This window comes from Gavialis gangeticus, unplaced genomic scaffold (genome assembly GCF_001723915.1).
Source record: "Gavialis gangeticus isolate Ggan-Ray unplaced genomic scaffold, GavGan_comp1, whole genome shotgun sequence".
In the NCBI taxonomy this organism is placed as follows: Eukaryota; Metazoa; Chordata; order Crocodylia; family Gavialidae; genus Gavialis; species Gavialis gangeticus.
This window is the reverse complement of record NW_017729019.1, coordinates 16,621,845-16,633,937: the sequence shown is the minus strand read 5'-3', so window position 1 is coordinate 16,633,937 and position 12,093 is coordinate 16,621,845. Positions and strand designations below refer to the sequence as shown.

The 12,093-nt window shown below is 42.1% G+C and overlaps 1 protein-coding gene and 1 long non-coding RNA gene across 4 annotated transcripts in view; one reads left to right on the top strand and one right to left on the bottom strand.

The window, feature by feature from the left end:
• Window positions 1-551: 551 nt before the first annotated feature.
• Window positions 552-7,206, bottom strand: LOC109295391. The gene is made up of 3 exons (XR_002096738.1): window positions 7,123-7,206; window positions 5,973-6,126; window positions 552-726 (listed from the first exon to the last, which is right to left on the bottom strand). It is a non-coding gene; the product is annotated as an uncharacterized LOC109295391 (long non-coding RNA).
• Window positions 4,530-12,093, top strand: part of USP49 (ubiquitin specific peptidase 49) — a 15,112-nt gene continuing 7,548 nt past the window's right edge. For 2 of the 3 annotated variants that reach the window (XM_019514243.1, XM_019514244.1), the window contains exons 1-3: window positions 4,530-5,224; window positions 6,864-8,274; window positions 10,124-10,328. In XM_019514243.1, the coding sequence (XP_019369788.1) occupies window positions 6,892-8,274; window positions 10,124-10,328 (1,588 nt within the window). In that variant the 5' untranslated portion in view covers window positions 4,530-5,224; window positions 6,864-6,891. The remainder of the gene's footprint in view (window positions 5,225-6,863; window positions 8,275-10,123; window positions 10,329-12,093) is intronic. The other variant, XM_019514242.1, reaches the window with a different exon arrangement.

The following is a 12,093-nucleotide window of genomic DNA, read 5'->3' as shown; positions in this document are numbered from 1 at the left end:
CTGCTGCTCCTCTGCATTTGCACTTACCCTCACTGCAGGTTAGGGAGGAGATCAGTGCAAAGGGAAGGGACAGGCAGATGGCTGCTCTGGGGGGGGGCAGAAACTTGCCTGTGGTTGGGGCCAGGTTGGAAAATGTGGCCCCTGCTGGCAGAAGGTTATTGATCCCTGGGCAGTTAGAGGGATTGCAGAAATGACAGCATTTAATATGATAATGTTGGAGTGATGTTGTAGCTGCAGTGGTCCAGGAATCACGCAAGAGGCAAGGATTTCATAGGGTGATACCTTTTATTGAACCAACTGCATAGTTGAAAAAGGATGTCTTGCGTTTGAAAGCTTGTCTAACTCTATTTCAGCTATGCAGTTGGTCCAATAAAAGATACCACCCGAAGAAATCCTTGCCTACAGCACGTAAGTCATCCACCGGTATTTATCACTGTGCAGTTAAATGACGGTGTAAGGGGGATGGTCTAGTAAGCTTTAAGGTGGGAGAGGGGTAGAAAGGAAGCAGAAATTACAGTGCTCGTGCCATAAATAAAAAAATAAATGTAAAATATTGCAGTAGAAAACACTGGCTTGGTAGCTTACTACCAAGAAGGAAAACACACCTGCCCAAAGCAAAGTAACTCACTTAAGAAAGCAGCCGAGATCAGCTTCTCTGCTAAAGTGACTGACAAACTCCACCTGAGAGAGCGTGGTGCTTTCAAAAAACGTTCCTGCAGCATTTTTCTGTGAATGATGAAATAAAACAAAACAGTCCAGTCAGCAGAGTTGAAACAATAAGAATATATTGGCTTACTTTCCCCCAAGAAAAGAAGCATATGCTACCCTACTGCATTTTATAGTGCATAATCACAAAACTTATCTCTCCTGCTCTGTTTGCCATCCTCTGCAGCAGTGAACAGTCAGAAACAGGTGTGCGTCCCTGTGCCAGCTCATGCTGTATCAGACTTCTGATATTTTTGTCCCCAGTTGCGACTGCATGATATATATGATGCGTTTGCTATCAGGACTTCCAATTCATGCATAGGCAAAACTACTGTTTTGTATGCCTATTGCAAAAGGGTGAGTTAAAAAAATCTGTTGAGTGAGGCATGTGAACATGCACATGCAATTGTACATGTGTTGTGTTTTTTTCCCCGTACTAGCTTCTCCAGTTTATTACAAATTTTAAGTGCTTGCTGCAGAGAGAAAAGTCTGCCATAAACCTCAGAATGCACACTTGGAAAGTGTGCTTTTTATCAGACAGAAGAATTAACACTTGTGTCCAAATTTTAGAATTATTTGCTCTAAATTAGACTTCAGTTGCCCCTCATTTTTCTGCTGTTGATAAGAATTACAGGAATTTGAAGGTATTTTCCTCCCAGTATGAAAAACCCAAGTTAGTGTTGTTCCCAGAGAAGGGAGTACATCACAGAAGCTCCTACCACCGGTCTCCCCTTTGCCAGTGCCTGTAGAGAGAAGAATGAATGAAAGGACTATTAAATCTGAACTTCCCTCCCATTACTAGCAGTGACCTTCAGGCTGAAGTTCAGTGTTCAGGAATCTTGCTGCCTGTGTTATGCTTGTCCTGTGGATACACAGCGGACTGAGGGCTATCAATCCAGACTTTCCAACAATACTTTTATCTCCTTTCCCCTCTTGCACAATTATTTTAAAAACAAAAAAGCAGCTGAAGTTGTCAAATTTCAACAGATCTCTTCAGTCTGGTTCTGAATATGGAACATGAAGAGGAAAGGTGTGGCATAGAGAAGACAGTTGTATCCATGTGAATGCTTCGTGCATCTGATTACCAAAAGTAATTCTCAGTCAGGAAACTGATAAGAGAAACGTAGTTGAAAGGTGTCACGTTCGCTTTGCTTTTCTGTTCAGTGCATTTCTAGCTGGCTCTTAATGCAGTTTAACACTTCCTCTGCTACCATAATTGCAGCTGTATCTCCAGTCATGGGGAGTAAAGGGGAAAAAAAAATGGAAGCAGTCATGAATGGAAGAGGGAGCATCTATAAGACAAGCAGTGCTAATAAGGAGATCCTCATCTTGGGAAAAGGTTGGGAATCTCTATTCTAATTGCAGAGTGCCATAAAACTAAGCGTAAGTTCAGTCACAATCAACTTTAGCCTTTTGTTGCTAAAGCCTTAAGAAAACGTGCTAAACATTAGTTCCCTGCTAGTGAACACGCTTGTTGCTCACAGTTGATCCTAGACCACCTCCTCAACCTTCTGAATTCATGAGCATTGTCGTGACACTTGAAATAGTTTCAATTCTCTACAGCCTTTGCAGAGCAATTAATTTTTTTCCCCTTTAAACTATTTGCAAGTTCAGATTTTTCCTCTTTCTGTTCCATAACTATTTTCCCCCGTTTCTTTTGTGAGTATTTACTTCATCCTCTCCTCTGAAATAGGTAATAGCCGGCAGTTGTTGTTTGCACAGGTGCGTGACAGAGAAAGCAGGAGCTTAATTCCGTCTTTTAACTGTGCACGCACCTTTTACTAAATATCAGTGTGTGCCTGAGGTGTAGTTAGACCCACAGGTATTCTGGATACTTTCTTGACGTGTGTTGTACAATGCTGAAAGAAGCATAATGTTAAGAACTCAGACTTTCGATCCAGGGCAACGTGCATCAAGAGCTCTTGGCTTGAGACAAACAAGGGATTGTTACATTTTTAAGATATTTTGAAAAAAGGCTTCTACTCTATCTGGTAAGTCGACATGGTTGGGGTTTGTTAGAGGGATGGGGGCATTAATCGGGGTGCACAGATCAAACAGCTCAGCTCATCTGGGTATGCAGAATGGGTTGGGGGGGTTGGGGGAGTTTTTTGCTTCTGTTTTGACAAGAAAACCAGTTGGTGGAAAGGAAGACTTTCATTTCAGAACAGTCTTAGGAGAAGAAAGCCGAATTGATTAAATAAAACCTGCTCCTGTGCGGTGTCACTTCTTGAACAGCCTAATGAACTTGGTTCATGTTCGTAGGCCTACGCCTGCAAGAAAATACGCAGTATCCGTAGCTCCCTAAGGAGAAAAAGGTGGGAACATTGCGTGCAAAATCAAGGATGCTTGTTTGCTGGGAATAACAAAATCTAGCTCTCCAAGTCCCACTTTGCTAAGTGACCAGGGTTTTAAAAGGGCAAAATTCTTCGAACAGCAGGAAATCCTACTAGCCCACACAACAAAAACAAAGGGAACTGACACAGGGCTTGTAATTCAAATACTGACAGCCTGTTTTTATTGCTAACTACTGTACTCTGAAGCTCTCTGCCTGTGTGGCTCTGATTTCCTTATAGCCTGTTACCCAGTTGAAACGAACAACCTATTGTTACGGGTTGGTTGCTTAGAAATTTAGGATAATTTTTATGCTTCTTAATACTGGCTGCATGAAAGCCTGCGAAGCTTGGTCACTGCATTTTGCTTCTGTTTGATGAAAAGAAATCCCAGAGACCGCTTGAAGCTAATTTTTTCTATAGTAGGGACAATTCTGGGTACATTAGCGAGGCGTAAGGGTTAAATCCCCAACACTGTCGCATATGGCAGTGAGCAGAATCGCAGATGTTGATGATACAACGTAATTAGTATTCTTTTATGTAAATGAAGGCTGTCAATGTTACCATAGTGTCTACTCTTTCAAGCTGGAATCTATTGCACTTGGACTCACCAAGACTAGACAGGATTATTTCACAATTTTGAGTCAAGAATTGAGCGGAAACAGATAAATAGAGAATACAGAAAGGGGTAGGGATGGGGTTGGAGTGGGGGAGAGTTTAAACTTGCTACCACTAGGCCTTGTTCATGCTTTTATTTCTGACCGTGCCTTCCCAGATCCTGTTGTGTTGTAAATGAGCAAGCATCCCCTAACTGCAAGGTACAGTCCATTTCCGAACTATGCTTTAGACAGACAAGGTTAGTCTGATATTGAAGCGATGCAGAGAGAGAACATTTCTAAACAGACTACTTTTATTCTTCCCTGTTTGAGAACAAACAATAGAAAGAATGCAGAGGTTTCATTTGCCTTAAAATCTGCCTTCTTTAATAGCTGCATTAGCAATAAGGAGCTTGGTAGTAAATTTTTAAATTACGCTTGCATAACCAATGTCAGAGAACCTATGGCGTCTATTCATTGACTTGTCAAATGTGCCTTCTGCACATTTGCAGTTGGTGGCTCCAATGTCCATCTTAAGACTCTCGGAAAGCATGAGATTTCCATAGTAACATTACAACTATATTCTCCATTAAAGTGGCATTCTGATCTTTAAGCTTTCTGTATGCCAGATCTGAAACTCTGTCTTGAATGGTGTGATGAATGTCTGTAACCACTTTGTGCATATTGCTGTTATTACAGATATTACAACTTTACGCTATATTGAAATACTTCGGTTCTGGGGTGTTTTATATGAGGGTGGATGCATGTGTGTGTCTGTATGTATGCATGTCGTATGTTATGGGAGTTACCTTTTATTATTGAAAACAAAATGCTCTTTCAAGCCTCCTTGTTGTTCCTCTACCTTGGACAGAAGATGCAGTACTTGACAGTCTCTTCTAGCTTCTCATCCTTAAATGTTGTTCTATTTTAAGATGCTTATATTTGACATTCTCCATTTCTGCATTTTTTTTGTTGCTATAAAAATCATGTAGTAAATGGAATTTCATTCAGAACAGACTCCACGCCCCCTCCACCCTGAAAATATCTCCTATGAAGTCAAATTCAAAGTGATCACAGGAGGTGCACATTTTTGCTCAGTTTTCCTGTTCAGATTTTACTTTGCCATATGGCAGGTCATCCACTATGAAAGACCTATAATGAAGAGGCTATGCGTGATCAGCAGATTTATAGATTATCAGAAAATGAAATCAGAAAAATGAAATTCCAGTCTGCCCTTTTCCATTTGACATTTCTTCACAGCCATGTATTTGGGTTGTTAGGTGCATTAATGTCATGGCTTCCAGCTAATTCTGTTCCCTATTATGAATATGTTCTCTGCAGTCGCTCTTACTTTGAGGGGATTAATTGTGTTGTAAAGCAGCTCTGCTAGCTTTTTTTACTTTGTTTACATGTATCACAGGAATATTTTTTTTTTCTCTCTCTAGGGCTTTGAAGCTGTGCTGCCTTTATGTGATGAAGATCTAAGTAGTAATTAATTTCTCGAAGAACTGCCAAGGCTCCTTTGGCTAAAATGGGGATGTTCCATGCTTTGGTCACTGAGTTGCGAAAAAAAGAATGTTTAAACATGACTCAGTGAGTACTGAATCACATACGTATGCATGTTTGCATCTGGCTGATGCATCTTCATCCTGTGGTTTGTTTGGTTTTTTTAATTTTTATTTAATTTTTTTCCACTGTCTGATCTTTGCATGAAGTGTATAAAGGAACAGTTTTACTAGTATTAAGACCTCTGTAGCTGTGTGTGATTAGAATATAACTGAATAGTATACATAAAATATATAGATGTGGAACACATAAGGAAACACTTGGTTGTCTAGAACTACTTTTCATTTTCTTCATCCAGGATTTGAAAACTGAGTAAATTTGTTGTCTCCTCTTTTGTGTGCATTATGACAGAATGCTTTTTTTTTTTTTTTAACCGGGGTTTTAAAATTGGGTAAATTTTGTTGTCCCCTTTTTGGTTTTATTTAGGAAAAAATCTTTTTTTTTTTTTTTAACCGGGGTTTTAAAATTGGGTAAATTTTGTTGTCCCCTTTTTGGTTTTATTTAGGAAAAAATCTTTTTTTTTTTTTTTAACCGGGGTTTTAAAATTGGGTAAATTTTGTTGTCCCCTTTTTGGTTTTATTTAGGAAAAAATCTTTTTTTTTTTTTTTAACCGGGGTTTTAAAATTGGGTAAATTTTGTTGTCCCCTTTTTGGTTTTATTTAGGAAAAAATCTTTTTTTTTTTTTTTTTTACCTAAAATGCGTGTGCTGGTTTGGTTGTAACATGCACATTTTAAAATGTTGACCTTGGTTGAGGAAATAGAGGCAGACTCTTACCTGGCATATATTGATGTAGCCCTATTAAAATCAATAGATCTGTGACCATTTCCACCAGCTGATGATTTTTCCTGTGGCTTTCATAAGCTGAGCTGCCAGTTTGTGACCCAGCTTGCTTGTAAATCTTCCTTATAGGGATTTGCTGTGGAGTACTCTGTGAAAAAGCTGAAAGCCAAAACCAAATCTGACTTGACATCAATGATGTGCAGGTTGTGTAGTACAACTGCGCAAATTACCTGAGACCTGCTATAAATGCAGTGACTGCATTTCATTTGTAAATGCTCATTTTATCAAACCTTTGTCTGGTGGGGAAAATGTGTAATGTAGGAAAATGAATGAAGAATTCAAGAGATTGACAGTGGGATGCAGACTCTTTACCAATCCAGCACAGCACAGGTTGGTCACGGCAGTTAGCTAGCATCTGTGTGGTTTCTCTGCAAGAATTTCCACAATCTGGGTCCAGTTGCTAGCAAACAGAAGTTACAGTTACAAAACCACCATCAAAATTAGCCTTAAGCTTAACAAATCCAAGAGCATAGCTAAAGATCACATAGGTACATGGGCTGAATTCCTCTCTTCCCTCTTGGAAGTGATTCCACCCAGGGCAGGTAAAACACGTTGGCATGTTCCACTGTCCCTGTCTGAACTGTCTTTAGTAGGCAGGCAGAGAGCTTCGTTCTTTGGAGCTTGTCAAGTCTGTATCTGGTACTAAAAACTGCTTTTAAAAGTGCTCAGTAATAAAGTCTATGAAAGGAAGTAATGTAATTGGACTTGACAAGACATGACATGCCTGTATCTCTTTAGGCCTTCTTTGTGTCTTGGACAAAAGAGATGGATTTAAATATGTACAGTGGTTCTAAGGTCCTTTTTTTTTCTCCTTTACCCTTCAAGGTTAAAGCAGTGGAGACTTCTGTAAGACATGGATAGATGCAAACATGTTGGGCGGCTACGACTCGCCCAAGACCATTCTATCCTGAACCCCCAGAAGTGGCACTGCATGGACTGCAAGACAACAGAGTCGATATGGGCATGTCTGAAATGCTCCCATGTGGCCTGTGGAAGGTACATTGAGGAACATGCACTTAAACACTTTGAAGAAACCAGACACCCGCTGGCAATGGAAGTTAACGATCTCTATGTGTTTTGTTACCTTTGTGAAGACTATGTCTTGAATGATAATCCCGAGGGTGATTTGAAATTGCTAAGAAGCTCTCTGTCAGCAATTAGAAGTCAAAAGCATGATCCATCAACAAGAAGTGGTAGGACATTGCGATCAATGGCTTTGGGGGAGGATGTATGCAGCCATCAAAGGACCCCTCAGGGACAGCCTCAGATGCTCACTGCTCTCTGGCACAGGCGGCAGTCCTTGCTAGCAAAAGCGCTGCGGACCTGGTTTGATAAGAGTTCGAGAGGCCAGTTGAAACTAGAACAAAAGAAACGAATGGAGGAACTGGAGAAAAAGAAGGAAGCAGCCAGGCAGCGACGACAAGAGATGAAACGGCGGCTTTTGGAGGAGCTGGCAAACACTCCTCCCAGAAAGAGCGCACGGCTGTTGTCTCATGTTCACAGAGAGAACTTGATTCCAAGGAAATTCAGAGAGATGGCAACAGCTTCCCCTACCTCAAGGAGAGTGCAGAGCAGCAAATTCAAACAGTTTTATTCCATCCGGCGCAAGCCCCTTATGACTCCAGGTGTGACTGGTTTAAGGAACCTTGGAAATACATGCTACATGAACTCTATTCTGCAAGTGCTAAGCCACCTCCAGAAATTTAGAGAATGTTTTTTGACACTTGACCTCTGTGAAACTGAAGAACTCTTAGCCAAAACCGTGAACGGGAAGTCTAGAATGTCTGGCAAGTTGGCAAACGGATCTGCTGCTAATGAGTCGGGGAAGAGTGACAAAATGGGGTCATGTGGCAGGCAAAGCTTGCCAGTTGGCTTAAATGGTGGGTCCTCAATTAGCAGGAGTTTGGAACTAATACAGCCCAAGGAACCAAGTTCAAAGCACATCTCTCTTTGTCACGAACTGCACACCCTCTTCAGAGTAATGTGGTCTGGGAAGTGGGCATTAGTGTCTCCATTTGCCATGCTGCACTCTGTGTGGAGTTTGATTCCAGCATTTCGAGGTTACGATCAGCAGGACGCTCAGGAATTTCTTTGTGAGCTGTTGGACAAAGTGCAGCAGGAGCTGGAGTCTGAAGGGACGAAGCGCAGGATCCTCATCCCTTTCTCACAAAGGAAGCTCACCAAGCAGGTCCTGAAAGTGGTGAACACCATTTTTCATGGGCAGCTGCTCAGTCAGGTATGCACATAGGTCAGCACTGAAACCAACCACTGCTCTCACAGTGCCAGGGAGCAGAGGTTTTATTTTCTGTCGAACCGCCGGATATTCAACAGGACTTAGGTAGGTGTACGTAATGAGGGCAGAACTTGTTATGGCACCATGCAGTAGTCCTGTTGGCATTTTCGGCACACATCCCTCATCGAATGCGATGATAATTTAGAGGTCCTTTATCACTTCAAGTTGACATTTGAACGCAGTGTACAAGTTCTCAACCCTGGTGTAAGTTACTTTTTGTTCTTATAACATATCTTTTTAATTAGTTTAGCCTTTCCTTTGTTTGCTTTCTCTGCTCAAAAATTGTGGCATGAGGGACAGAGAATCCAGTCGTCTTGTCTCGTAAAGAACAGAGCTTATTAAAAATTATTTGCAGGCATTGCGATTGAGCCCGCAGTGTGCTGACTACCCACAATTCTGTGGTTTCTGTGGGAGTCGCAAGAGCTCAGCATCTCGCAACGTTTGGTCCCTTGGGTATATATTTTTCCCCTTGAGTAAACCATGTTACTCCTCAAGGGTTTGACTCTGAGAGTTGCTGAGTGCCTCTGCAGGCCCTCAATTACCATTGACTTCAAAGGTCATTAAAAGTGCTCACACCTTGCAAGAGACACTTGACACTCTGCAGGATTGGACAGTAATAATGTTGTGTGCAGTCTTACTTGTGTAGTGCTTTTTCCAGTGCTAGGTACCCTGAATTTGTTAACGGGCATATAGGCGCATACTGAAGAAGAGCACTTTCAGTTCGTTATTTAAAGAGGATTTTTTTGGATGACCACAGTTAATTTAAAATTGCAGTTTAATTTTGAAGACGTCTGCCCATGTACACGTCATACGCTTTTTGACTAAAGGTTCTTTGTTGAGACGCATCATTCTAGCTCTTCGCTGGTGGCATATCCTGTCCGAACTCCTAGTTAAGGCATCTGTTACCTGCTCTCTGGGGTGCTAAATGTCAGTGCACCTTATTCGGAACCTTCTGTGCTGTTTTCCACTAGTCTGGTATGCTCATTCTGCCAAGATGCTTGTTCTAATCGGAGGCCTGTATAGCTTTTGTTCACACATAACAGATCTCATCCAAGACCTCCCATCCCTCTGCTGCACCCTCCCCCCAGCCCAAATGCTTTACAAACAGTAGTAGGTTAAATGTTACATATGAAGTAGGGATTATGCCTTGTGTAGACTGGTGAACTTAAGGTGCAGTGTCTTTCCTGAAGTCAAGGCAGCAAGCTCTGCTTCGTATCTCTTAGCAGAGATGAGATCAGCACCATCTCGCAGGACAGGAGAAACCCTGTGCATTTGAGTTACTCCTTTTCACCCTCATCATCCCGGGAGCATAAGTAAATTGCAGGGTTGGCATGTGATGCAGGAACTGAAATGGGCAGAACAATGAAGGTGACTGTACACAGGGTTTGCTACTTAAGCAGACAAACTGAAGAAATGGTGGGAAAAGTATTGGACCCCAAGTGCTAGTATGAAGTCGCTATACTAGAATATAGTTCAAAAGTATTTTGGAGAGATGTAGTAGTTTCACAGTTACGTGACAGTTTTCGTCAGAGGAGCTCATGGAGAGGCAAGTATCCTGCATGGGGGAAATGGGGACAGAAAAGTTTTGATTTTTTTTTATTTTTTTTTTTTGCCTGGGGTCACATAATTAGCTGTCAGACCCCATTTCTCTTGGCAGCTGGACTGTATCCACCAGAGTGCACTGCCTCTTGAGCATTAGCTGTCCTGTTCTTTGGGTCCTCTGAATGTGAATGCCTCTCTTGTAGAGATGTATACGTACCCTTATTTGTGTGTATAAACCTTTCCTTTCCAGGTCACCTGTATAACATGCAACTATAAATCCAACACCGTTGAGCCCTTCTGGGATCTTTCCCTGGAATTTCCTGAACGTTATCACTCTATTGAGAAAGGGGTTGTCCCTGTAAACCAGACAGAGTGCATGCTGACAGAAATGTTGGCCAAGTTCACAGAAACTGAAGCTCTGGAAGGGAGGATATATGCATGCGACCAGTGCAACAGTAAGTGAAGTGCTGATGCTTTTCTTTGCAGCTTAGAAACACTGTCCGCTGTTCGGGTAAGAAACGTGCTGGTGCTTAGAGTGGGAGGACGCATGGTGTGTGCATAACATGAAAACCGCACCCTTCCTCGCCACTGCTGAGTTAGTGTTCTTCCTGTTCGTGGTTTCTGCACTGTTTGTGCACCTCTCCCAAACTGATGGGTTGCTCCTTTTCCATTCTTTACCCTCACAATTTATACATTTCACTAAGGACTCATTTTGTCCCCTGCTGTTTCCTGCTGTGATTTTCTTTATTCAGTTGCTTCCTCTGCTGCACTAAATAGCTTGTGAGGATTTTTGTTGCAGAATATACGTTCTTTTTTTCTCTTCTTTTGCCTCTCCCACCAGAAGGCTGAGATGGAATAAGCCAATCTTGTTCCTCTGGTGTTGTTCATCCAGTCAGGGCCAGACCATTCACTACGTTTAAGATCAGGAAGGACTTTTACTCCACAGTCAGATCGCCCTGAACTGTGGTGGGTTATGACTTTTTCTCTGCAGAGAGGGGCAGGGTCCTCTTCCTTGGATCTCTCGAGTGTGTTTTAACAGACCTGTTCTTGCAGTGGCAGGACATTGACAGTGCCTCATCCCTCTCCTTTACCTGTGGCAAGTAGTGTTCTTGATGTTTTGGGGTATTGTGCCTGGTAGTTGCACAAGAAGGATGCACAAGGCAGTCACGCAGCTTTAAGAATAGGATATGCCAATGATTCTCAAGCAGGGTGCCGCAAGGTGCTTCTCAGTATGAGTTACTGTTAGGTGTGCAAATACCTACATATAATTCACCAGATAAACTCTGAGCTAGCAAAGAAGAATCCATAGTATCAGAAACATCCTGACCTGGCGTGATCTTGAGTTTTTTGCAACAGAAGACTCATTCTGTTGTTTTTCTATGGTCGAAACATAAGTAAAAGCTAAGAGGTGTACCTCAAGTCCAACAAGGGGCGCTTCGAATCTGAGGTTGAGGCCAACTGGGGTAGGTGAACACTCCTTTAGAATGGTTTGGTTCGAGATGATCCTGTCTTGGACTAGATGACCTGCTGAAGTCCCTTCCAGCCCTACTTTTCCCTGATTCTGTCCCAGCTAGGGGATAATCGTAATGTCCTGCAAGATGGAAAGGCTTGGGAGTCTGCTCAGAGTCTGTTTTATGTAGTCATAGCGAGTTGTAGTGTAATCTTTTTACCATGCCTCCTTCCGGTATTCTAAGCGTGAATGTTTTTGTCTCCACAGCTGTAACTTTCCTTTATCAAATGCTTTCAAATAGCAAGTTTGAGAAATCGCCATCTGCTTGTGGATATTCTGTAAGCAAAAAAGGACCTAATTTTATCGGAGAAAAAAATTGGCTGGGATCCTTCACAAAAAAATGATCGCTATATATTTAATTTGGCTTTCATCTTTGCCCTGTATTCTGCTGTTCTTGTTTGTGCAGACCTAAAGTTTGCCAATAATGCAGTTTCCAGGTAATTTGGATGAGGAAGCATTAACTGAAGAAAGGAAGTCACAGTGGGAGGCAGCAGTCCTTCCTCTAGATGCCAAAAATTATTGATGGCACTGTCTGTCAGAAGTGATAAAGGGGAGCGGCAATCCATCTGTTCTGAACTGGTGCAGTGGAATCTGGTTATCGGGTACATTTCTTACAGAGAGCCCTGGCTGCCACCTGTCCACTTTCTGCTCTGTAGCTGTGTTCTGCATTCGCTGGAGAGGTTGGTGGTCTTGAGTAGGTATAGGAGACC